The sequence below is a fragment of the Microcaecilia unicolor genome, chromosome 5 (assembly GCF_901765095.1).
Source record: "Microcaecilia unicolor chromosome 5, aMicUni1.1, whole genome shotgun sequence".
NCBI lineage: Eukaryota > Metazoa > Chordata > Amphibia > Gymnophiona > Siphonopidae > Microcaecilia > Microcaecilia unicolor.
Window position 1 is genome coordinate 161569214 of NC_044035.1, and position 26002 is coordinate 161595215.

General features: G+C 47.5%; 1 protein-coding gene across 1 annotated transcript in view; it reads right to left on the minus strand.

The window, feature by feature from the left end:
* SGPL1 (sphingosine-1-phosphate lyase 1) overlaps positions 1-26002 on the minus strand; it is a 332112-nt gene that overhangs the window by 46908 nt on the left and 259202 nt on the right. Inside the window, exon 10 of the mRNA XM_030203525.1 lies at positions 22583-22821. Coding sequence (XP_030059385.1) covers positions 22583-22821 — 239 coding nt within the window. The remainder of the gene's footprint in view (positions 1-22582; positions 22822-26002) is intronic.

Sequence of the window (26002 nt, forward strand, 5' to 3'; positions counted from 1 at the left end):
CGGCATCATCCAGGTGTTCACTGGCAAACTTCAGACGGGCCGTCACATGTGCCTTCCGGAGCAGGGGGACCTTGCGGGCACTGCAGGATTGCAATCCGTTATGTCGTAATGTGTTACCAATGGTTTTCGTGGTGACAGTGGTCCCAGCTGCCTTGAGATCATTGACAAGTTCCCCCCTTGTAGTTGTAGGCTGATTTCTAACCTTCCTCATGATCAAGGATACCCCACGAGGTGAGATTTTGCGTGGAGCCCCAGATCTTTGTCGATTGACAGTCATTTTGTACTTCTTCCATTTTCTTACTATGGCACCAACAGTTGTCTCCTTCTCGCCCAGCGTCTTACTGATGGTTTTGTAGCCCATTCCAGCCTTGTGCAGGTGTATGATCTTGTCCCCTGACATCCTTAGACAGCTCCTTGCTCTTGGCCATTTTGTAGAGGTTAGAGTCTGACTGATTCACTGAGTCTGTGGACAGGTGTCTTTCATACAGGTGACCATTGCCGACAGCTGTCTGTCATGCAGGTAACGAGTTGATTTGGAGCATCTACCTGGTCTGTAGGGGCCAGATCTCTTACTGGTTGGTGGGGGATCAAATACTTATTTCCCTCTGCAGAATGCAAATAAATTCATATACTTTCCACAATGTGATTTTCCGGATTTAATTTGTGATGTGCTATCTCTCACTGTTACCAATAACCTACCCTTCAATTATGGGCTGCTCATGTCTTTGTCAGTGGGCAAACTTACAAAATCAGCAAGGGATCAAATACTTATTTCCACCACTGTATATATATATATATATATATATTTTTTTTTTTTTTTTTTTTGTGCCTGTGGTGGCTAGCATAAAAAACAAAACAAAAAACACTGGACTACCACAGACTGAATATCAGGAGAATGATAAATTTTAAAAATAAAAGCAAAAATGTTTTAATATATTTATTCAACAAGCAAAACCATATATTTATTTTAGTTAATGAAATGTATTTCTAGAAGTATTTAAGCATGTATTTATTTTTTGGTCTTATTAATCTATTATATTTTTTGTTTCAACTATAGCTGTTCACCTTTTTCTCCTACCTGGTCCTTGTGTGGATGTGTATTGCCTCTAAGTGAAAGGGAATTGATATGGGGTCCTTTTACTAAGCTGTGGGGAAAAGGGAACTGTGGTAGAGGTGGGGGCAGTTTTTCCTGCATGCCAGGGCCCTTTTTCCCGCAGCCGGTAAAGCCCCCCCCCCAATGGCCACGCAGTGAGAGAACTCTTACCGTGTGGCCATGTGGTGGGCAGCCCTTACCGCCACCCATTAAGGTGGCGATAAGAGCTCCCGCGCTAACCAGGCAGCAACGCAGCAATGCCTGATTACCACCGGCTTATCGCCGCGCAAGCCATTTCTCGGGGTTTTCTTTTCCCCCCAGAAACGGTGCACGCTAGGGGCGGGACTACTGCCGGCAGCCACGTTGGGCTGGCGGTAGTCCTATAAAAGGGCCCCATACTGCCTTCCTGTGGTTACAATCATAGCGGTTTACATATTAAATACAGGTAGTTATTTGTACCCGGGGCAATGGAGGGTTAAGTGACTGCCCAGAGTCACAAGAAGCTGCAGTGGGAATTGAATCCAGTACCCCTGGATCTCAGGCCACAGCACTAATCATTAGGCTACTCCTCCACTCTTTTCTTCCTTTGGACGTCCATCTAGATCTGCTGGGTTTTCTTCCACTGTAATACCACAAACACTACTTGATCTTAGCTTCCCTTTCACTTTTTTGGTAATGAAAAATAAGCTTTTACTTCAATTAGGAGTCTGTTCCATGTACCCCAAAATCCCTGTGAAAAACCTATTTTCTAATATTTCTACAGAGTCATTCTTTAAGATACATATCATGACCACTTGCTCAATAACTTATTCTGCATGTGAAAGTGGTTATTTCTTTAATACTCCTTAAGGGATGGGTGATCACGTGATGCTTTGAGCAGCACGGACATGTGCAGGTTTAGCTCCGGTTTAGAGAGCTGCACGGGAACGGGATTTACGGGAATCACGCAGGGACGAAGCAGTTCTGCGGGGTTCCCGCGGGGATGGAAGCAGATCTGCGGGGTTCTCGTGGAAGTGTAAGCTACACATGCACCAGCATCTCATCTACTGATTACCAAGTTCTTTGAGTACTGTCTCCTCCTCCTCTTCCTTGCTTTAACAGCACAAATGTGGAAAGCCTTCTAATAAGGAGGTGGTAGAGACACAAATGATGATGGAATTCAAAAAGGCGTGGGATGAACAGAGGATCTCTAATTAGAAAATGGAAGTTATAAAAAACCTAACCTTAAATGGCTGCATGTGTGTGTGGATGTGTGAAGTAATGCTTAGATGGTGACTGGCTGTGATTAACTAGGGCCGATACCGGGCAGACTTGTGTGGTCTGTGTCTAATATATGGAAGTCTGGTTTAGGATGGGCTGGAAAAGGCTTAGACAGCAACTTCAGTGGCTGGAATATAAAGACAGTTCTGGACAGATTTTTACAATCTGTGTCCCACAAATGAGAAGATGCATAGATTGGTGGGCTTTAACGACAACTCCAGCAGTTGGAACATAAGGATAGGGCCAGATAGACTTCTATGGTCTATGTTCCAGAAACACAAAAGAAAGACCATAATCAAGTATATAATATCACACTCGTTGATTTAATCATGAATTGATAATGAGTGTGACTATTGGGCAGACTGGATGGACCATTCAGGTCTTTATTTGCTGTCACTTACTATGTTACAATTAATCCTCTTTGCTCCCGGGCTGATGAGTAGACCTCAGCTCTGACAGGCATGAGCATCAGATGTCACCTGACCTACTGGCGTGTGCATGTGGTGGACCTCTCAGCACACAGTGCCAGTAAATCAGAGACAAATCTTACATGTGCACACCAGAGTGTTCCAAGTTTCAGCTTCCATTCCTTCCTTGCCTACATTGCTGTGGCTCAAATCCAGAGAGAGACTGAGGAAGCTGATTGGAATTTTCTTTTATGTATCATTACATTCTTACAGTGATGGGTGGGGATGGGTTAAATTCTTGCGGGGACGGGTTGGAATGGGTTACATTTTTGCGGGGATGGATGGGGATGGGTAAGAGTCCAGTGGGGACGGGTAAGATTCCAGCAGAGACGGGCGGGGATGGGTAAGATTTCTGTCCCCGTGCAACTCTCTACTCCGGTCCCCGAAGCTAATCTCATTACTATTTACCTTGTTTCTCTCAGCTGTACTTGCACTAAAATTCTTAGTACTGCAGTTTTGCAGCATATGGACAAGTTCCTTGAAAAACCCACAGCTTCTATGTCAATTTGAGGCAGTAAGAGGAGCAGACAAGGCACAGGGTGGACCTGACAATATGGCAGAGACCACTGTGGAGGGCAACTCTGTTTTTCCTAAGGCTCAAATCAAACAACTTACTTTGGCAGTGGTGCAGGCCCTGGAGCTGAGAGTATCGACTATTTCTGGCCAGATTACCAAAGTAGAATCACTTTTGGAAGAAACTAATAGTCATACAGGTGAACTTGAGCAATGGGTCTTGGTGGTAGAGGATTCCCTCTCGGAGGCCACTACACAAATTGCTTTACTACAATTTAATTTGACGCAGCAGTCCCAGTGACTCTGAGGACCTTGAAAACCGTTCACACCGCAGTAATCTATGTATCCCTTGAGTATGTGTTTCGGTTCTGTTCTAAAGTCCTGTTATTTTGGCAACAGTTACTAGACTATATTAAAGGACTATGGAACAGGGCACCAAGATGTGAACCACAAATTCTTTTTGGACAATATGATATATCTTCGTCTGTGCTGCCGGGATTGAAGGGATTCCTGACCCAGGGATTTTTAAAGGCCAAAAGAATCATACTCCTTCTCTGGTTGCCTTAAGAGCCCCCTTCTGTGTCTCTGGAAACCACAGATGATTTTACTATTCCAGATGCAGCGGTTTGATATGCAAGACTTTCAATCATCTAGAGGACTCCACTTTCAGAGAACCTGGGAGCAATTTTGGTTTTGCTTGACTCCACGGGCTAGTAGTCATGTTCTCAATTTGCCTTTTTGAAATGCTCACTTCCTGGCTGTGTACAATGCCACATAGGGATGGGTTGGGTGGAGGGAAAGAGGTGGTTTTGTTAGTGGGGGGGGGGGGGGATTTATTTGTAGATTCTATTTTTTTTTTATTGAACTATGAAAAAGTTTGTATCGTTGCCTTTGTACTGTAACTGATTATGGCTAACATGATTTAAACATACTCCTAAAGGGCAATTCTACAACTGGGCACATGAAAAATCTGCAATAGGGCAGACAACATGTGGGACGGACTTATCGAAGCTTGAAGAATTTTCCAGAATTTGGCAGCTAAAAGTTAATGGTAAAAAATGCAGGGTCACTTATTAGGGCTGCAAGAAAACGAGGGAGTGGTACAGTTTAAAAGGTGAAGAACTTTTGTGCATGAAAGACGAGCAAGACTTAGTTAGGTGTGACGATCTTAAGGTACCAAACAGGTAGAAAAGGCAACAGCAAAAGCTAGAAGGATGCTTGGATCCATAGGGAGAGGGATGGACAGCAGGAAAATCAGATGATAATACCTCTGTATAAGACTCTGGTGAGACCTCATTTAGAATGCTGTACACAATTCTGGAGCCCACGCCTTCAAAAAGAAATAATAAGGATGGAGTCGGTACAGAAGGTGGCTACTAAAATGGTCAGTAGTCTTCATCATAAAGTGTATGGAGACAGAGAAAAATCTCAATATGTATTACTTTGGAAGAAAGGAGGGAGGGGGGATATAAGAGATGTTTAAATACGTGCATAAGTGTACAGTGCACAGGAGATGAGTCTCTCAATTGAAAGGAAGCTCTGGAATGAAGGGTGCATAGGATGAAGGTGATAGACTCAGAAGTAATCTGAGGAAATTCTTCTTCACGGAAAGAGTAGCGAATTAATGAATAGCCTTCCTGGTGGAAGTGGTGGAGACAACATCTATCAGAATTCAAGAAAGCTTCGGACAGGTATATAGGATCTCTCAGAGAGTGAGAATAGACAGTATGAATGGCCAGACTGGATAAGCCATATGGTTTTTATCTGCCTTCATTGTTTCTGTTTCTATGTTTTAAGTAGCACCTTTATTGGCACTTACATACACAAGTATACTAACAGACTCATTTTCAAAAGAGCTATACGCCCAAAAAGTTACATAAACCAGCATTTTGAAATTTATCTCACAGAAACGTCCAAATTAGTATTATCAAAACCTCATTTGGACGTCTTCCTCTGAAGTCCGTCAGAAGGATGTCCAAATCTCAAGGGGGCGTGTTCAAACGGGATTTGGGTGTTCCTAAGACTTGGACGTCTTTCAGCCATAATGGAACAAAACAAAAATGTCCAAGACTAAAACTTAGACATTTTGAGCTAGATCTGTTTTCATAACGAATAGCTGCAGTGGAAATTGAACCCACTTTCCCAGGATCAAAGTCTGCTGCACAAACCACTAGGCTACTCCACACAAGAGGTGACCCAAATGACCAGATAACCACTGGAGGGACTCGGGGATCACCTTCCTTTACTCCCCCAAATCCCAAAACATTTTTCCAAACAGCATTTTCAAAAGGAAGAGAGATTTTTTTTTGTAGAAAATGACCTTTCCTGTTCTGATTTAGCGAAGATATTTACCTGTAGCAGGTATTCTCCGAGGACAGCAGGCTGATTGTTCTCACATGTGGGTCGACGTCCGCGTTGGACCAGGAAACGGCAAATTTTTCACCAGCAAAAGTAAAAAAAAAGTTTTGCCAGAGCCTTCTGGCGCGCGCACTGCGTATGCACAAACTTCCCGCCCATCACGTGAGCGTGCATCCTCAGTTTAATCAAAAAGCATATAAACAAACCAACAACAACTCCTCCAAGGGGAGGTGGTCGGGTTTTGTGAGAACAATCAGCCTGCTGTCCTCGGAGAATACCTGCTACAGGTAAGTATCTTCGCTTTCTCCGAGGACAAGCAGGCTGCTTGTTCTCACATGTGGGGTATCCCTAGCAACCAGGTTCACTCAAAACAATGAACATTAGTCAATTGGACCTCGCAACGGCGAAGACATAACTTAGATTGACCTGAAACCACAAACAACTAACAGAGTGCAGCCTGGAACAGAACAAAAATGGGTCTAGGGGGGTTGTCACGCTTCAATGCCTGACATGAACAGTGAGTCCTTGGACCACTACCGATGGCAGGCAGTGGCAGGAGAACCCCTCAAACGGACAGCAAGACACAGACCGGACTGGGGCAGCTGGCCAGGAGTAGCAGCAGAGGCAACGAGCTGGACCAGGCCACGCAGGAACCCAAGTCTTCACCTGCGCTTAGCCGCGATTCACCAGGAGTTGAGCCCCTGGCTGCAGGTGGCCGGCAGGACTTACCGGACGGGGCAGGACTGGACTGGAACAGAAGCACAGGCAGCGAGCAGTAGAAAAGTCCACGAAACACACACGGTCTGGGGCAGGCAGCAGCAGAAGAATAAGCCAGAAAATAGACAAGGTCTAGCTGACACGAAAAGTAGCAAGGTAGCACTGCAACAGAACTCTCACAGAACACGACTCCACTGAGGACCTCTGTTGCAAGGCAAACTAGAAAGCCTCCAGATGGCTAATAAAGGCAAACCACAAGGGAGGTTCCCCGGTACGGGCACTGCTTAGTTCCAAAAAGTCCCAAGACAGACTGGAGGGCTGGAAGATCCGGACCGGAATAACCTCTGGAGCATGGGAACAAGTAGTCAGTCCACGGCAGTCACCAGGTCTAGCCACCAGGTGGCAATATGAATGAGAGCAGGAAACATAGGCAATAACGTAACAGGGGTGGAGTTGGATTCTAAACCCCGAACAGATTCTGCAGCACCGACTGCCCAAACTGTCACATCGGGTATCCTGCTGAAGGCAGTAGTGAGATGTGAATGTGTGGACTGATGACCACGTTGCAGTCCTGCAAATCTCCTCAATGGAGGCTGACTTTAAGTGAGCCACTGACGCAGCCATGGCTCTTACATTATGAGCCATGACATGGCCCTCTAGAGAGTCAACCCAGCCTGGACATAAGTGAAGGAAATGCTAGCCAATTGCAGATTGTGCATTTTCCGATGGTGACTCCCCTCCTATTGGGGTTGAAAGAAACAAACCACTGGGAAGCTAGGGTCCATTGAGCTGATCTCAAATGTAGATGTGCCATGGGAGTTACATGAACTGTGGAGGCCGTGTGCCCCAGAAGTCTCAACATCTGCCGAGCAGTCATCTGTTCAGATGCTCGAACCATGGACACCAGGGACAGGAGGTTCTCTGTCCTTGCGTCAGGAAGATAAGTTCTCGAGCTGTCTTTGTATTCAACAGAGCCCCAATGAATTCCAACTTCTGTACTGGGGTGAGATGGGACTTGGAGTAATTGATCACGAAACCCAGTAGCTCTAGCACCTGAATAGTCAGTCGCAGGACTGTAGAGCACCTGCCTCCAAGGTGCTCTTCACAAGCCAATCGTTGAGATAAGGGAACACATACACTCCCAGTGTGCGTAGCAACGCTGCTACTATCGCCAGACACTTTGTGAACACTCTGGGCGCAGACGCAAGACCAAAAGGCAATACAAGGTACTGAAAGTGCCAAGTTCCCAGCTGAAATCAAAGATACTTCCTGTGAGCTGGAAGTATCGAGATATGTGTGTAAGCATTCTTTAAGTCCAGAGAGCATAGCCAATTGTTCTCCTGAATCATGGGAAGAAGGGTGCCCAGGGAAACCATCCTGAACTTTACTCGAAACAGAAAATTTGTTCAGGCCCCTTAGGTCTAGGATGGGACGCATCCCCCCTCCCCTCCCCCCCCCCGTCTTTTTCTGCACAAGGAAATACCTGGATTAGAATCCCAGCCTTCTTCCCCTGGAACGGGTTTGACCGCTTGAGTCTTTAGAAGAGTGGCGAGTTCCTCTGCAAGTACCTGTTTGTGCTGGGAACTGTATGAATGAGGTCCTGGTGGGCAATTTGGAGGTTTGGATTCCAGATTGAGGGTGTATCCTAACCAGACTATTTGAAGAGCCCACCGGTCGGAGGTTATAAGAGGCCACCTTTGGTGAAAAAATATCAACCTCCCTCCAACCGGCAAGTCGTCCGGTACGGACACTTTTATTGAGGCTATGCTTAACTGGAGTCAGTCAAAAGCCCGTCCCTTGCTTTTGCTGGGGAGCAGTATGGGCCTTAGACGCACGCTGCTGACAAGAACGAGTGCACTGGGGCTGACTCTGGGCAGGCTGCCAAGAAGCAGGAGTGTACCTATGCCTAGGATAGGAATAGAGAGCACTCCTCTTCCCCCCAAAATACCTCCTAGATGAGGAGGCTGTAGCAGAAGGCGCCAGGTGGGAGAGAGAATCCATAGCTTCATTATGCTTCTTGATCTGATCAACAAGATCCTCTACTCTTTCACCAAAAAGGTTGTCCCCCCGGCAAGGAACATTCGCCATTCGCTGCTGGACAGAATGATCCAGGTCAGACACATGCAGCCATGAGAGTCTGCGCATCATTATACCCTGAGCAGCAATCCTGGATGCGACATCAAAAGTGTGAAATGTACCCCTGGCCAGGAACTTTCGACATGCCTTCTGCTGCCTGACCACTTGGCAAAAAGGCTCGGCCAGCTCCATAGGGAGTGCATCAACCAAGCTCGACAGTTGCCATATCAAGTCCTGCAAGTACATGCTCGTGAAGAGCTGGAATGATTGAATCTTGGTGGCGAGCATAGCGGCCTGATACGTCGGCCTTCCAAAAGAATCAAGAGTTCTAGCTTCTCTGCCTGGGGGCGCCAAAGCATAGTCTCTAGTATTCCTGGCTCTCTTGAGGGTGGAGTCCACCACCATGGAATTGTGGGGTAACTGGGACCTCATTAATCCAGGTTTACCGTGGATCTGATACTTAGATTCAGCTTTCTTCGGGACCACAGGGCCAGACAGAAGGGCTGACCAGATTCACATAAGGACTTCCTTCAGTACCTTATGCAGAGGAACTGTTACAGCCTCTTTAGGTGGAAAAGAATAATCCAGGACCTCGAGCATCTCAGCCCTGGGCTCATCCTCAACCTCCACTGGGAAGGGAATAGCCATAGCCATTTCACGGACAAAATAGGAAAAAGACAGACTCTCCGGTGGAGATAGTCTCCTCTCTGGCGGTGGGGAAGGATCAGAGGGAATCCCAAAGGGCTCATCAGAAGAAAAGTATCTGGGATCTTCCTCTGACTCCCACGAACGCTCCTGCTCAGTGTCAGATAAAGCCTGTGTCAAGGTACTTTGACACTGAACCTGCCTCGACGCCGAGGAACCATGTCCTCTATGGCGATCTTGAGAGGCAGATGCCCGGTCCGACGGCGGCAAAGCTCCCTCCAATGACATCGAAGGGGAGTCGACCTGAGTGGCAGGCGGCATCGCAGTCAGAAACCTCACTGCAAGAGAAGGGCCAGACACCGCTGCAGCAGATGGTACAGTAGGTGAAAGTACCCCCAACACCAAAGCTGACTGACGTAGCAGTCCCTTCAGAAGTTCTGGAAACAAGGCCCAGATAAGCTCGTCGAGAGCCGCCATCGGAAAAGGTTGCGGGGTCAGTGGAACAGGCTGTGTCAGAATCTGTGGGGGCTCGGGAGCAGGCATCAGGCTTCTAGGAGACCAATGCATCAGCACCTCCTGTATCGAGGGAGAGTGATCCTCTCGGCACCGACACTTCTCGGGTGTCGACTCTCTGGATGCCCCAGATCTCCCGGTACTATGTGTCGAAGGAGAACGATGACAGTGCTTCTTCGCTCGGCGCCCGTCATCGAGACTCCTCGGTACCGATGAGGATGTGGAATCCTTACGTCTCCTTAGGGCCGGGTCCGACAAAGGTCGGTCCCGGGGGGCCTGCATAACAGGAGGCCTCGAAGCAGGTGGAGACTCACTCGACGCCTCACTGCTCCCAGCGCGAGTTGGTCTCTCAGCAGCTATTACCTCTGCTCCCGATGTCAATGCTCCTGTGTCGACACAGATGATCTCTGTACCGATATCGACATTGAAGGACCGGACCGAGCCCCAAAAAGCTTTTCTCGTTGGGCTTCGCGAAACACTTGGGTCCGTTTCTTCAAATGAAGAAAGACTACAAGCAGCTGGGCTATGGTCAGGCCCAAGGCACTGGATACACCAGGCGTGGGTATTGGTACCTCAGATGGTCCGGTTGCACCAAGTACAGCGTTTGAAGCCGCTGGGTGTCTTCGATGACATGAAAGAAAAAACGGCTTTGGCGAAATCAAAAGACGCGATTGTGCCTATTAAAAGAAAAAAAAGGGCACAAAAAAGAAAGGAAGAACCCGACTGTGTGGTCTAACCGGCCGCGTCGAAAACCAAAGGAACCTTTAAAGGGGGCTAAACTAAGAATTTAGCTATGCAGAATTGTTTTAAAGAAAAAAATGACGAAAAATAAAGAATGATAGATACAAGTCGTCAGACTCAATTTGCCGTTTCCTGGGCTGATGCGGACGTCGACCCACATGTGAAAACAAGCAGCCTGCTTGTCCTCGGAGAATGGATGTTTTACAAAAACAACCCGTCCAAATTCAGACTTAGATGTCATATCCAAAAATGCCCTTTGTGCATTTGACTTGCCCAAAATCACAAGGAGCAGCAGTGGGAATTGAACCCATGTTGTCAGGATCAAAGCCCGCTGCACTAACCATTAAGCAACGCCTTCTCTGTTTTGGACGTCTTTTGTTTGAATATGGACCAAAAAAAGGACATACAAATCACAAAGACGTCCATAGTATTTTCGAACACAAAAGACGTCCATCTTTTTCGAAAATGACCTTCTGTCCTGTTCAGAATTTGGACGTCTTTGTAAAACGTCCAATTTCTGATTTAGATGTTTCTTTTGAAAATGCCCCTCTAACTGCTGTTTTATAAGGGAGCTGCCGGGGGAGGGGGTGTACACGAGTGAAACATGGGCAGGACAACTACTTATGTAACACCTTATAGAATACTATAAGTTGCATGCACTGTGTGGTACACATAGGTGTACCAATTTATGGTATAAGTTAGTGCTCCTAAACGTTAGCATGTCGATGCCAATTTACGCTAGTATTCTATAACTCATTCATACTGGTGTATATAGAAGATTCATTCAACATTTTTCCTTTATCAGAAGATTTATAACTATAATATGTGCGTTCTAAATTGTCTGGATTGTAAGCCACATTGAACCTGAACGGTTTGGGATAATGCAGGATACAAATATAATGCTGTTATAAAATTGACACCAACTTATGCATCTTGATGCTGGGCGCCAGGCCAAGTTATAAAATTGTCCCCTTTGTACCTATAAGACCTTTGAATATTTCTATTACATCCTCTTTTTCCCTCCAGGCAATACATACTTAGCTCCTTAAGTCTCATTTCACTGTGATTTTCATACATTCTTTACACTATTTCGGTATGTTCCCTAAACTGCCTCTCTCCTATTTTTTGGACACATAGTATAGATGTAACTGCTCCCAATAGTCTGTGATAAAGAGTCAGATCTGCTCTGAGAACGGTGTCTTCTGATTAACCTCTCCTTGAAAAATCTCAGATGATCAACACAACACATTTTCAAGTATAAATTAGATCAAACTTGATACTGTGGAACAGGGAAAGCAAGTTAAACTTATGTCTTTAAAAGAAAGGCAAGAAATTGTCATAAAAGTGAGCTATTGACAAAATGCTGGCCTAGTTGACCTAGGGGAAGACCAGCAAGTATAAATAAAGATGTTTACATTTTTGTATTGACAAAGAATAAGAGGGATTAAAAGAGTCTGAAACTGACCAGTATTTGTGATATATGTCTTATTTTTGGAAAAGTAAAGCAAACTTTGTAGGCGTAGACTGGGGGGGGCGAGGGGGGGCAATGCCCCCCCAAACGACGATGACGTGGACTGGCGCTAGAAGTGAAAAAAAAAAAACAAGCAGGCACGCGCTCGTCTCCGTCCGCTTCGCTGCTTCCCTGCCCTCTCTGTCTGCGTCCCGCCCGAAAGGAAATGACATCAGAGGAAGGCGGGACGCAGACAGAGAGGGCAGGGAAGCAGCGAAGCGGACGGAGACGAGCGTGTCTATCTACCCCCTCTCTTCCTACCCTCCGGCGCAGGCAGCACCAATCTTCTCTAAGTCTTCTCTAAGTCAGCTCTGCCCCGAAGCCTTCTCTTCAAGTTCCTGTTCCCGCATAGGTGGGAACAGGAACTTGAAGAGAAGGCTTCCGGGGCAGACCGAAGGCAGCGTGTACGTCGCTACCGCTGCCAGGAACACAGAAAGGCTGAAGAAGACTGCTGCCTGCACCGGAGGGAGGGAGGAAGAGAGGGGGTAAACGGAGTCACGATCCTGGACCTCGCGGGGGGGGGGGGGTGGCAGCAGAGGGAAGATGAATGGGACTGGGAGGGTGGAGAGCAGAGGGAAGGAGTAAGAGATGGATGGGACTGGGAGGGGTGGGTGAGGAGCAGAGGGAAGGACCAGGAATTAGATTGGACTGGGAAATGAGGTGAGCAGAGGGAAGGAGCAGGAGATGGATGGGACTGGGAGGGGTGGGAAGCAGAGGGAAGGAGCAAGAGATGGATGGGACTGGGAGGGGTGGTGAGCAGAGGGAAGGAGCAGGAGATGGATGGAACTGGGAGGGTGGGAAGCAGAGGGAAGGAGCAGGAGATGGATGGGACTGGGAGGGGTGGGAAGCAGAGGGAAGGAGCAAGAGATGGATGGGACTGGGAGGGGTGGGAAGCAGAGGGAAGGAGCAAGAGATGGATGGGACTGGGAGGGGTGGGTGGGGAGCAGAGGGATGGACCAGGAATTGGATGGGACTGGGAGGGTGGGAAGCAGTGGGAAGGAGCAGGAGATGGATGGGACTGGGAGGGGTGGGAAGCAGAGGGAAGGAGCAAGAGATGGATGGGACTGGGAGGGGTGGTGAGCAGAGGGAAGGAGCAGAAGATGGATGGAACTGGGAGGGTGGGAAGCAGAGGGAAGGAGCAGGAGATGGATGGGACTGGGAGGGGTGGGAAGCAGAGGGAAGGAGCAAGAGATGGATGGGACTGGGAGGGGTGGGAAGCAGAGGGAAGGAGCAAGAGATGGATGGGACTGGGAGGGGTGGGTGGGGAGCAGAGGGATGGACCAGGAATTGGATGGGACTGGGAGGGTGGGAAGCAGTGGGAAGGAGCAGGAGATGGATGGGACTGGGAGGGGTGGGAAGCAGAGGGAAGGAGCAAGAGATGGATGGGACTGGGAGGGGTGGGAAGCAGAGGGAAGGAGCAAGAGATGGATGGGACTGGGAGGGGTGGGTGGGGAGCAGAGGGATGGACCAGGAATTGGATGGGACTGGGAGGGTGGGAAGCAGTGGGAAGGAGCAGGAGATGGATGGGACTGGGAGGGAAGGAGCAAGAGATGGATGGGACTGGGAGGGGTGGTGAGCAGAGGGAAGGAGCAGGAGATGGATGGAACTGGGAGGGTGGGAAGCAGAGGGAAGGAGCAGGAGATGGATGGGACTGGGAGGGTGGGAAGCAGTGGGAAGGAGCAGGAGATGGATGGGACTGGGAGGGGTGGGAAGCAGAGGGAAGGAGCAAGAGATGGATGGGACTGGGAGGGGTGGGTGGGGAGCAGAGGGAAGGACCAGGAATTGGATTGGACTGGGAAATGAGGTGAGCAGAGGGAAGGAGCAGGAGATGGATGGGACTGGGAGGGGTGGGGAGCAGAGGGAAGCCTACTGGAAAGAAGACACTGCATAAAACAGAAGACACTGGGACCAAAGCGAATAGAAAAACTAAATGATCAACAAAGGTAAAAAAGTATTTTATTCAGAATATATTAATTGAAATATGTCAGCTTTTTGAAATGTGCATCTGTGATATTTTGCCTGTAAATTTCAATTCCTTCCTCCATATTAGCATATTCATTTGCATATGTATATATGCAAATGAATATGCTAATATGCTCCGCCCCATCCTTTGCCCCCCCAAATGAAACAGTCAAACTACGCCTATGACTTTGTGTTTACCTAAAGAAAACAGGTTATAAATCTAGTCGAGAAATACTATGTAATAGGTTTCCATTGAACTATGCCCTTATACTTCAGACTTTAAGCATACTTGCATAGATTAAGTTCAGCCTCCTAAAAAAGATGTCTTGCTGATGTTATGGAATTTTGTATAGATGAATCAAATACCTCATATGTGTTTAAGGGTATAAATGTAAGCACTAGATTGTCATACTCCAGGGAGATTTGGAAGGAGACAGAGACTTCTCTCCCAGTCTTCTCTCCTTATTGTAATAACATATATTATGTAGCTCTAATAAAAAGACTTGTAATAACATATATTATGTAGCTCTAATAAAAAGACTAGTTTTACTGATCCTGTGTGGGACAATGTATTTATTTTCTATACATTATATATATATAATATACACATATATATTATTTATATATACATATATATACATATACATATATATATATATATATATATATAAAGGACTGTACATTTGTCCTTTAGATTGTAAGCTCCTATGAGCAGGGACTGTGCTATGTTAAATTGTACAGCGCTGCTTAACCCTAGAAGCGCTTTAGAAATGTCAAGTAGGAGTAGTAGTATACATTTAGGTACTTATATGTTTTGATCTGACTAAAACCCCTTAAGATTTCAACTCGGGAGACAACGGGACACTGCAACTTCATCTGAGATTAAGGATAACGGAAGTAACAAAAGCTTATGGAAACAAAACAACTGGATTTTGGTAAAGGACAATTCACAAGTGGCTTTGAACCAGAGAAACAGGTTTTTGGACGTCTTGTAAGCTGTGAGAAACTGAATGGAGTGGAGTGGCCTAGTGGTTAGGGTGGTGGACTTTGGTCCTGGGGAACTGAGGAACTGAGTTCGATTCCCACTTCAGGCACAGGCAGCTCCTTGTGACTCTGGGCAAGGCACTTAACCCTCCATTGCTCCATGTAAACTGCATTCAGCCTGCCATGAGTGGGAAAGCGCGAGGTACAAATGTAACAAAAAAAAAAAAAATCAGAATCAAATGGGGATTTAAAAAAAATAAAATAATAAAATAAAACTTTTATAGGTTGTACAAGGTCCTCAGTGAATCCTTAGCAGTGGCCTGCAAAGGACTGGACACTCTCCTAAGGAGACTGTAATTTACCTGTAAGGTACATCATCAGAGGGTGAGAAAGCTGTCAGTGGTGTTCTGATTTTTAAATTTGCCAAAACCATTAAGTTTATGCTCATATATCCCATAAAATTCAATATCCATTTTGTTCTATGTATAACGAGTTTGCTAATTCCATAACTGTAAGATCGTAAGTGTACATACTAAAAACTCTAAGAAGATAATAAAGCCTCAAGTAGCTGGTGATTTTCTTTTATACAGCAAGCTAAAGCGAATGCTACATACCTGTAGAAGGTATTCTCCGAGGACAGCAGGCTGATTGTTCTCACTGATGGGTGACGTCCACGGCAGCCCCTCCAATCGGAAACTTCACTAGCAAAGTCCTTTGCTAGTCCTCGTGCGCCCGCGCGCACCGCGCATGCGCGGCCGTCTTCCCGCCCGAAACCGGCTCGAGCCGGCCAGTCCAGTATGTAGCAAGACAATACACTTCAAGGGAAGACACAACTCCAAAGGGGAAGCGGGCGGGTTTGTGAGAACAATCAGCCTGCTGTCCTCGGAGAATACCTTCTACAGGTATGTAGCATTCGCTTTCTCCGAGGACAAGCAGGCTGCTTGTTCTCACTGATGGGGTATCCCTAGCCCCCAGGCTCACTCAAAACAACAACCATGGTCAATTGGGCCTCGCAACGGCGAGGACATAACTGAGATTGACCTAAAAAATTTACCAACTAACTGAGAGTGCAGCCTGGAACAGAACAAACAGGGCCCTCGGGGGGTGGAGTTGGATCCTAAAGCCCAAACAGGTTCTGAAGAACTGACTGCCCGAACCGACTGTCGCGTCGGGTATCCTGCTGCAGGCAGTAATGAGATGTGAATGTGTGGACAGATGACCACGTCGCAGCTTTGCAAATTTCTTCAATGGAGGCTGACTTCAAGTGGGCTACCGACGCAGCCATGGCTCTAATATTATGAGCCGTGACATGACCCTCAAGAGCCAGCCCCGCCTGGGCGTAAGTGAAGGAAATGCAATCTGCTAGCCAATTGGATATGGTGCGTTTCCCTACAGCCACTCCCCTCCTATTGGGATCAAAAGAAACAAACAATTGGGCGGACTGTCTGTGGGGCTGTGTCCGCTCCAGGTAGAAGGCCAATGCTCTCTTGCAGTCCAATGTGTGCAGCTGACGTTCAGCAGGGCAGGAATGAAGACGGGGAAAGAATGTTGGCAAGACAATTGACTGGTTCAGATGGAACTCCGACACGACCTTTGGCAGAAACTTAGGGTGAGTGCGGAGGACTACTCTGTTGTGATGAAATTTGGTGTAAGGGGCCTGGGCTACCAGGGCCTGAAGCTCACTGACTCTACGAGCCGAAGTAACTGCCACCAAGAAAATGACCTTCCAGGTCAAGTACTTCGGATGGCAGGAATTCAGTGGCTCAAAAGGAGGTTTCATCAGCTGGGTGAGAACGACATTGAGATCCCATGACACTGTATGAGGTTTGACAGGGGGCTTTGACAAAAGCAAACCTCTCATGAAGCGAACAACTAAAGGCTGTCCTGAGATCGGCTTACCTTCCACTTGGTAATGGTATGCACTGATCGCACTAAGGTGAACCCTTACGGAGTTGGTCTTAAGACCAGACTCAGACAAGTGCAGAAGGTATTCAAGCAGGGTCTGTGTAGGACAAGAGCGAGGATCTAGGGCCTTGCTGTCACACCAGACGGCAAACCTCCTCCAATGAAAGAAGTAACTTCTCTTAGTGGAGTCTTTCCTGGAAGCAAGCAAGATGCGGGAGACACCCTCTGACAGACCCAAAGAGGCAAAGTCTACGCCCTCAACATCCAGGCCGTGAGAGCCAGAGACTGGAGGTTGGGATGCAGAAGAGCCCCTTCGTCCTGCGTGATGAGGGTCGGAAAACACTCCAATCTCCACGGTTCTTTGGAGGATAACTCCAGAAGAAGAGGAAACCAGATCTGACGCGGCCAAAAAGGAGCAATCAGAATCATGGTGCCTCGGTCTTGCTTGAGTTTCAACAAAGTCTTCCCCACCAGAGGGATGGGAGGATAAGCATACAGCAGGCCCTCCCCCCAATCCAGGAGGAAGGCATCCGAAGCCAGTCTGCCGTGGGCCTGAAGCCTGGAACAGAACTGAGGGACTTTGTGGTTCACTCGAGATGCGAAGAGATCCACCAAGGGGGTGCCCCACGCTTGGAAGATCTGGCGCACCACTCGGGAGTTGAGCGACCACTCGTGAGGTTGCATAATCCTGCTCAACCTGTCGGCCAGACTGTTGTTTACGCCTGCCAGATATGTGGCTTGGAGCACCATGCCGTGACGGCGAGCCCAGAGCCACATGCTGACGGCTTCCTGACACAGGGGGCGAGATCCGGTGCCCCCCTGCTTGTTGACATAATACATGGCAACCTGGTTGTCTGTCTGAATTTGGATAATTTGGTGGGACAGCCGATCTCTGAAAGCCTTCAGAGCGTTCCAGATCGCTCGTAACTCCAGGAGATTGATCTGTAGACCGCGTTCCTGGAGGGACCAGCTTCCTTGGGTGTGAAGCCCATCGACATGAGCTCCCCATCCCAGGAGGGACGCATCCGTAGTCAGCACTTTCCGTGGCTGAGGAATTTGGAAGGGACGTCCCAGAGTCAAATTGGAGCAAATGGTCCACCAATACAGGGATTCGAGAAAACTCGTGGACAGGTGGATCACGTCCTCCAGACCCCCAGCGGCCTGATACCACTGGGAGGCTAGAGTCCATTGAGCAGATCTCATGTGAAGGCGGGCCATGGGAGTCACATGAACTGTGGAGGCCATGTGGCCCAGCAATCTCAACATCTGCCGAGCTGTGATCTGCTGGGACGCTCGCACCCGCGAGACGAGGGACAACAAGTTGTTGGCTCTCGTCTCTGGGAGATAGGCGCGAGCCGTCCGAGAATCCAGCAGAGCTCCTATGAATTCGAGTCTCTGCACTAGAAGAAGGTGGGACTTTGGATAATTTATCACAAACCCCAGTAGCTCCAGTAGGCGAATAGTCATCTGCATGGACTGCAGGGCTCCTGCCTCGGATGTGTTCTTCACCAGCCAATCGTCGAGATATGGGAACACGTGCACCCCCAGCCTGCGAAGCGCCGCTGCTACCACAGCTAGGCACTTGGTGAACACCCTGGGCGCAGAGGCGAGCCCAAAGGGTAGCACACAGTACTGGAAGTGGCGTGTGCCCAACTGAAATCGCAGATACTGTCTGTGAGCTGGCAGTATCGGGATGTGTGTGTAGGCATCCTTCAAGTCCAGAGAGCATAGCCAATCGTTTTGCTGAATCATGGGGAGAAGGGTGCCCAGGGAAAGCATCCTGAACTTTTCTTTTTCGAGATAGTTGTTCAGGGCCCTTAGGTCTAGGATGGGACGCATCCCCCCTGTTTTCTTTTCCACAAGGAAGTACCTGGAATAGAATCCCAGCCCTTCTTGCCCGGATGGCACGGGCTCGACCGCATTGGCGCTGAGAAGGGCGGAGAGTTCCTCTGCAAGTACCTTCTTGTGCTGGAAGCTGTAAGACTGAGCTCCCGGTGGACAATTTGGAGGTTTTGAGGTCAAATTGAGGGTGTACCCCTGCCGGACTATTTGCAGAACCCACTGATCGGAGGTTATGTGAGGCCACCTTCGGTGAAAAGCTTTCAACCTCCCTCCGACTGGCAGGTCGCCCGGCACGGACACTTGGATGTCGGCTATGCTCTGCTGGAGCCAGTCAAAAGCTCGCCCCTTGCTTTTGCTGGGGAGCCGCGGGGCCTTGCTGAGTCGCACGCTGCTGACGAGAGCGAGCGCGCTGGGGCTTAGCCTGGGCCGCAGGCTGTCGGGAAGGAGGATTGTACCTACGCTTGCCAGAAGAGTAGGGAACAGTCTTCCTTCCCCCGAAAAATCGTCTACCTGTAGAGGTAGAAGCTGAAGGCTGCCGGCGGGCGAATTTGTCGAATGCGTTGTTCCGCTGGTGGAGAGACTCTACCACCTGTTCGACTTTTTCACCAAAAATATTGTCCGCACGGCAAGGCGAGTCCGCAATCCGCTGCTGGAGTCTATTCTCCAGGTCGGCGGCACGCAGCCATGAGAGCCTGCGCATCACCACACCTTGAGCAGCGGCCCTGGACGCAACATCAAAAGTGTCATAAACTCCTCTGGCCAGGAATTTTCTGCACGCCTTCAGCTGCCTGACCACCTCCTGAAAAGGCTTGGCTTGCTCAGGGGGAAGAGCATCAACCAAGCCCGCCAACTGCCGCACATTGTTCCGCATGTGTATGCTCGTGTAGAGCTGGTAAGACTGGATCTTGGACATAAGCATAGAGGAATGGTAGGCCTTCCTCCCAAAGGAGTCTAAGGTTCTAGCGTCCTTGCCCGGGGGCGCCGAAGCATGTTCCCTAGAACTCTTACATTTCAGCCCTGGGCTCGTCCTCCACAACCACCGGGAAGGGGATGGCCGTAGACATCTCCCGGACAAAGGAGGCAAAAGACAGACTCTCGGGAGGAGAAAGCTGTCTCTCAGGAGAGGGAGTGGGATCAGACGGAAGACCCTCAGACTCCTCGTCAGAGAAATATCTGGGATCTTCCTCTTCCTCCCACGAGGCCTCACCCTCGGTGTCAGACACAAGTTCACGGACCTGTGTCTGCAACCTCGCCCTGCTCGACTCCGTGGAACCACGTCCACGATGGGGGCGTCGAGAGGTAGACTCCCTTGCCCGCATCGGCGAAGCTCCCTCCGCCGACGTAGTCGGGGAGCCCTCCTGGGAGGTGGCCGCGGTCGGCACCGCACGCGGTACCGACGTCGGGGACCTCAACCTGGGCGATGGGCCAGCCGGCGCCACGCTCGACGGTACCGGAGGCGCAAGCACCGCCGGTACCGGAGGGGTAGGGCGCAACAGCTCTCCCAGAATCTCTGGGAGAACGGCCCGGAGGCTCTCGTTCAGAGTGGCTGCAGAAAAAGGCTGAGAGGTCGATGCAGGCGTCGACGTCAGAACCTGTTCCGGGCGAGGAGGCTGTTCCGGGCTGTCCAGAGTGGAGCGCATCGACACCTCTTGAACAGAGGGTGAGCGGTCCTCTCGGTGCCGATGCCTGCTGGGTGCCGAATCCCTCGGCGACCCAGAGCTCTCGGTGCCGACACGGGGAGGAGACCGGTGTCGATGCTTCTTCGATTTCTTCCAAAGCATGTCACCGGAGCTCCCCGGCACCGACGAGGAGGACGTAGAATCCATCCGTCGCTTCCTCGGGGCCGAGGCCGAAGGAGGTCGGTCTCGGGGGGGCTGTACCGCAGGAGCCCTCAGGGTAGGAGGAGACCCACCCGAAGGCTCACCGCCACCAGCAGGGGAATGGACAGCCCTCACCTGCACTCCTGACGATGCACCACCGTCCGACGACATCAGCAGACGAGGTCCCGGTACCACCGACGTCGATGCAGCTATCCGATGTCTCGGCGCCGATGCAGAGGCCCGATGCCTCGATGCACTCGATGCAGGGGCAGCCGAGGAAGATGGTCTGGACGCTGACGACGTCGATGCACTCGAAGATCCCGGTGCCGATGCCGACAAAGAGCCCGAGAACAACACGTTCCACTGGGCTAGTCTCGCTACCTGAGTCCGCCTCTGAAGCAGGGAACACAGACTGCAGTTCTGAGGGCGGTGCTCGGCCCCCAGACACTGAAGACACGACGAGTGTCGATCAGTGAGCGAGATAACCCGGGCGCACTGGGTGCACTTCTTGAAGCCGCTGGAAGGCTTCGATGTCATGGGCGGAAAAATTACGCCGGCGAAATCAAAATCCGAAATGACGGAAAAAGAGCACCAAAACTTTAGAGGGAGAAAATCTCGACCGAGGCCGAAAAGAGGCCTACCCCGACGACGAAAGAAAACTTACCGGGGCAAAAAGCTGGAAGTACGGGGAGGATTGACAAGAAACCCGGTGGAGGGTTTCCGGAGCACTTCCCGACTTAAGCAAAAGCTTTTCCGAAGAAAAAAACACGCTCAAAACAATTTGGACGCGCGAGGTCGACTTTCCGGGGCTCGACACGGCGAAAATACGACCGTACCGAGTGCGGACAAAAGAAGACTGGCCGGCTCGAGCCGGTTTCGGGCGGGAAGACGGCCGCGCGGGCGCGCGAGGACTAGCAAAGGACTTTGCTAGTGAAGTTTCCGATTGGAGGGGCTGCCGTGGACGTCACCCATTAGTGAGAACAAGCAGCCTGCTTGTCCTCGGAGAATGTGTATATGCCTTTCAAATATAAATACCAAATAAAAGGGGAGGGGAGGACATCCTTAAAGCATATGATGTGAAAAACTAGCCAGCATCTGCAGGTTATTGTAAGAGGTACAGGTTGTTAAATTTGCATTGGTAAGACATCCATAAAGAATGACTAAGACAGATTAAAATTAATATTAATGTGTCAGGATACTTCACTGTTTATAACATAAAATCCTTAATTATGAACAGAAAACAGTACAGTCATTTGGTAAATTATGGCATCAATATGCAAAGGGGCTTTGTAAGTAAAGGAGTATTTACTCCCGGACCCTCCTCGGAAATTATCCCAGGCCCTCTGTACTGAAAGTGGGTAGTACTAGAGGTGGGGCTGGGGGAATCCAGCAGAACGGCACATGGGAATCTCATTTTTAAAATAATTATATTTGCTTCCTCCTGCATACTCCACAAAGCATGTATGGACAAAAAGCAACTGGCCAGAGAATTTTGAAAGGGAAATGTTGAGGAGTAAGGTCCATGGTTACATAGTACCTTTGAGTCTGCAAGTTAAGCAGGTCTGAACATACCAGTAGCGTAGCCAACCTAGTTATTTTAGGTGGGCCTTCAAAAAATAAAAAAATAAAAACACCTCTCTCCTGCATCTCTATCCCTCTACTCCATCGTGCGATGTGGTAAACTCTCTTCCCCAGGTTATCTCCATGTTCACGGGCAGCAGCAATGCACATCCACTGGCAGTGCTGGTCTCTGCAGGTTTCTCTCTGCCGCATCCTGTCACAGGAAACAGGAAGTGACGTTACCGAGGGCGTAACACAGCAAAGGGAAGCCTGCAGAGACCAGCTCTGCCAGTGGACAAGCGTTGCTGCTGTAGCTTGCAAAGAATGATGAGTTAGAGAGAGAGGGAGTGAGTTGCTGGGCCGCAGACGGATCCAGGGAAGGAAGAGAGGGAGTGAGTTGCTGGGCCACAGACGGATCCAGGGAAGGAAGAGAGGAAGTGAAAGCAGCCATATGCCCACCACAGAAATGTGTTGGGGAGAACCAGACAGGGTGGGCCTGGGCCCACCCATAGCTACGCCACTGGAACAATTCTATAATTTTGAAAGTTTTCCCAAGTGTGTTGGGGGATGTAACATCATCCTTGATTAAAAGGAAAAAAAATATCTATAAACATACTCCGACTCAATGAAGCGTGCTGTTTCAATAATCTTCTTGGTAGCCTTCACATAGCCATCTTCCCCTATGTGCATCATTGTTGCCCAGCATGCTGCAATGATACCACCGGCACGTGAGCCTGCAATAGTGGGGGAAGCATAGATTCCTCCCTGCCAGTCAGGGGTAACAAAGAACTGATAATGCCTGTATGTCTTGTCACTGTAGAGTATCACAGATGAGCCTTTTGGAGCATAGCCATACTGCAAGAGAAAAAAAAAAATCAGAGATTCTGGACAATAATTACAGTCAAGCTACTAAAATAATAGGTACCAATAAAAACCATTTTTTTTATTGACGCAATGATGCAATAAAATTAGTTCACCAAAATGTTGGAAATGTCACCAAGAAGCACAGACTAATGCTTAGATTGCAGAACTGAGATCATGACGCTAGTCAGCATTCCACACAGTTTGGCACATAGTAGCAAAACAATCCACTAAGACCTCAATATTTCCTTGGGCTTGGCAGGGCCACACAAGGAGGTATGATCGAGAACAGGAGTGTAACAGGTAACTTCAAAATTAAAATTATCTCTATTCCAAAATATGGATTGAACATTATGGCCTTATATAACATTCTTAGTCCTATAAGGATCTTATTATTTGTTCGATCAATGACTAGTATAAAACTATATATATATATATATAACGATTAAGACCTTCAGAAATTTAGAAGTTGTGATAATTCTGTTTTATTTCAGTATATGTAATAAGTTTTAAAAGATATATTTGCTTTTTATCAGTAACAATATAAGATTTATTTATAAATATAAATTCAATGATGAGTGATTTTAACTACATGATTAGTTTATTTAAAACATGCATTTTTTCTGTTTTTTTATTGTCTTTGGTTAGTTTCCTTCTTAAAATTGTACTTAAAGAATGCAATGGACCAATGATTGTAGCTTATTTGATTTTTGTCTTTTATTGTATATTGATTAATCTTTTATTATATACCAATGGTGTTTAAAATTGATATGTTTTAAATTAAATTTTATTTGTTTTATTCAGACTCCTGATGCAGGCCAGTTGGGCCGAAACACAGCTGTGTCGAGTCATATCACCTCAATAAATTCATTCAGTTTTTTTTCATTATGCTTGTGTCGTCCTTTTTTTTGATTTTTGTATTTCACTTATAGTTTTGTTTTTTATAGTTCTTTCTTCCATTTGTGTATTTTGCATTTTTCACTTTTATTTTTTATTTTCCACTGTTCTTTTTTTTATTTTTGGCTTTTTTCTTTTTACCTTTTTTTGCGTCATCTTCGCTGTGTTTGATTACGAGAACAGGAGACAGCATGATGTCAAAAAGTTGAAGCCATTTAGGTTAATCTATGTTTCCCCTTCCCCGTGCAGCCGTTGTTCTGCGTACACTCAAAACAAAGCAAATAAACCTATGAGCTGCTGCATCCACGTTGTTGTTCTTTATTGTTGGTAGCATGTTTTATTTCATCTTACTTATATTTTCACACATGCCAGCTTGTGCAGCATACTGATGTTCACAGAGGAAGTATAATAACGGAATAACTTTTCATAGGTAGAGTAGTAATTTGTTATAACTCGTAATCAGTGTGTCATTTGGAGGGGCTGGTTATAGGAACACCCTAGCATGTGTTATATTTGTGCAGAGATTTTTTTTTCTCCTGGTAAAGGGCCACTAAAATAGACATCATATTATGAGAATCAGGTGCTCGACATTGAGTTTCTATCCATCTATTTATTTATTTACTCATTTATATCCCACATTAAACATGAATTAGGTTGAAACCTGGGAGCATTTAAAATCTTTTTTTTTTTCTTGTGCCTAGATCAAAAGAGAATGAATGTTGAATGCAGTGATATATTATAAAAATGCACTTAATGTTGTTTATTACTACCAGGGCCACAGAGAGGGGGGGCAGGGGGGACAAAATTCCCCGGGCCTCCAAGGGGGGCCCGGCGCCACAGTCCCCGGTCTCACCCGCCCACGGCTCCGTCGACAGCTCCCCTCAGTCCACCACCGGGCCCCCTGAATTCAAAAATTAGCAGTGCCACGGCCTCACTTCCCTGTGAAAGTGGCAGATCGTCTCCATTCGGGCCTTCCCTCCCTGTGTCCTGCCCTCGTCTGATGTAACTTCCTGTTTCTGCAAGGGCGGGACACAGGGAGGGAAGGCCCGAAGGGAGGTGATCTGCCGCTTTCACAAGGAGGTGAGGCCACGGCGCTGAATGCAGGGGTCCCGGTGGCGGATGGAGGGTGTAGGCGACGGGGCTGGAGGGGGACTGCGGCACCAGGCGGGCCTGAGTGGCGTTTGGGGGGGGCAGCGGGGACCAGGGCGCAGCTCAGTCTCTCGGTGGCCCTGATTACTACTATGTAAAAGAAAGATACTAAATAATGAGGGCAGAGCTACCTTCTTGCAGAAGTCCAGAGCCAGTCTAACTGTGCCAACATTATCTAGTTCTGTGATATATATTTATTTCTTCTTCAAGTCAGTTTTCAACAGCATTTTCAAAGTTATTACCCAAATTTGAACACAATTATAACGCCAATTAATAAGTTTTGGATGTTACTGAATTCTATTATTCTGTTTCACTGTATTTCCAGTTTTGGCACAGTATAAGTCATCACAATGACAAAATATAAGAAAACCAATGCATTGCATTAGGGGCTTATAGCCTATTTAGTTATGTTTAAACAAATGAGAGATCTGAATGAATGAAAGAAAATATTTATTTTTATTATTTTGACTTATGAAAACCAATTGTCCCTGAAACATGCTCAAAATAGAATAATCCATTTGTACAAAAGAGATGAAGTGAAGATGTGATTCCATGTGCCCCAATGAAAGGAGAGTTTAATTTTACCTCCAATCTTTATAACACCAGGCTTCCCAAGGCAGATTACAACAGTTAAGATGAACCCATCAGAACACAGGAAATTTGGCCATGTATTATCATATTGTATAAAACAATATAGAAAAATAAGCACAAAATACATCCTTTATGTGTGCTGTTTCCACCAGCTACAATAATTTTTGAAGCTATTTTAGTGATATTCAGTTTTGATTTCATGATATTTTTAGAGGGTAGTACAGCATAAATAGATATAGAGTATACAAACAAAAAAAGTAAAACTGGGCCTTCAAGACTGAGACAACAGTGATTCTTTATTGACAGGTGACCCGACACGGGCCGTGTTTCGGCACAATATGCACCTGCCTCAGGGGTCTAACAAAGCATATGGAAGTAAACATTAAAATAAAATTAAAATAATAAAAATCATCAGTAATTTAAACATATAAATGATCAACACTGATTTAGGTTTAAAAATATAGAGACGTAATAGTAATAATAATATGAATTAAATGCAATTATAGAATAACATCACTTAAAAAACCACATTTAAAAG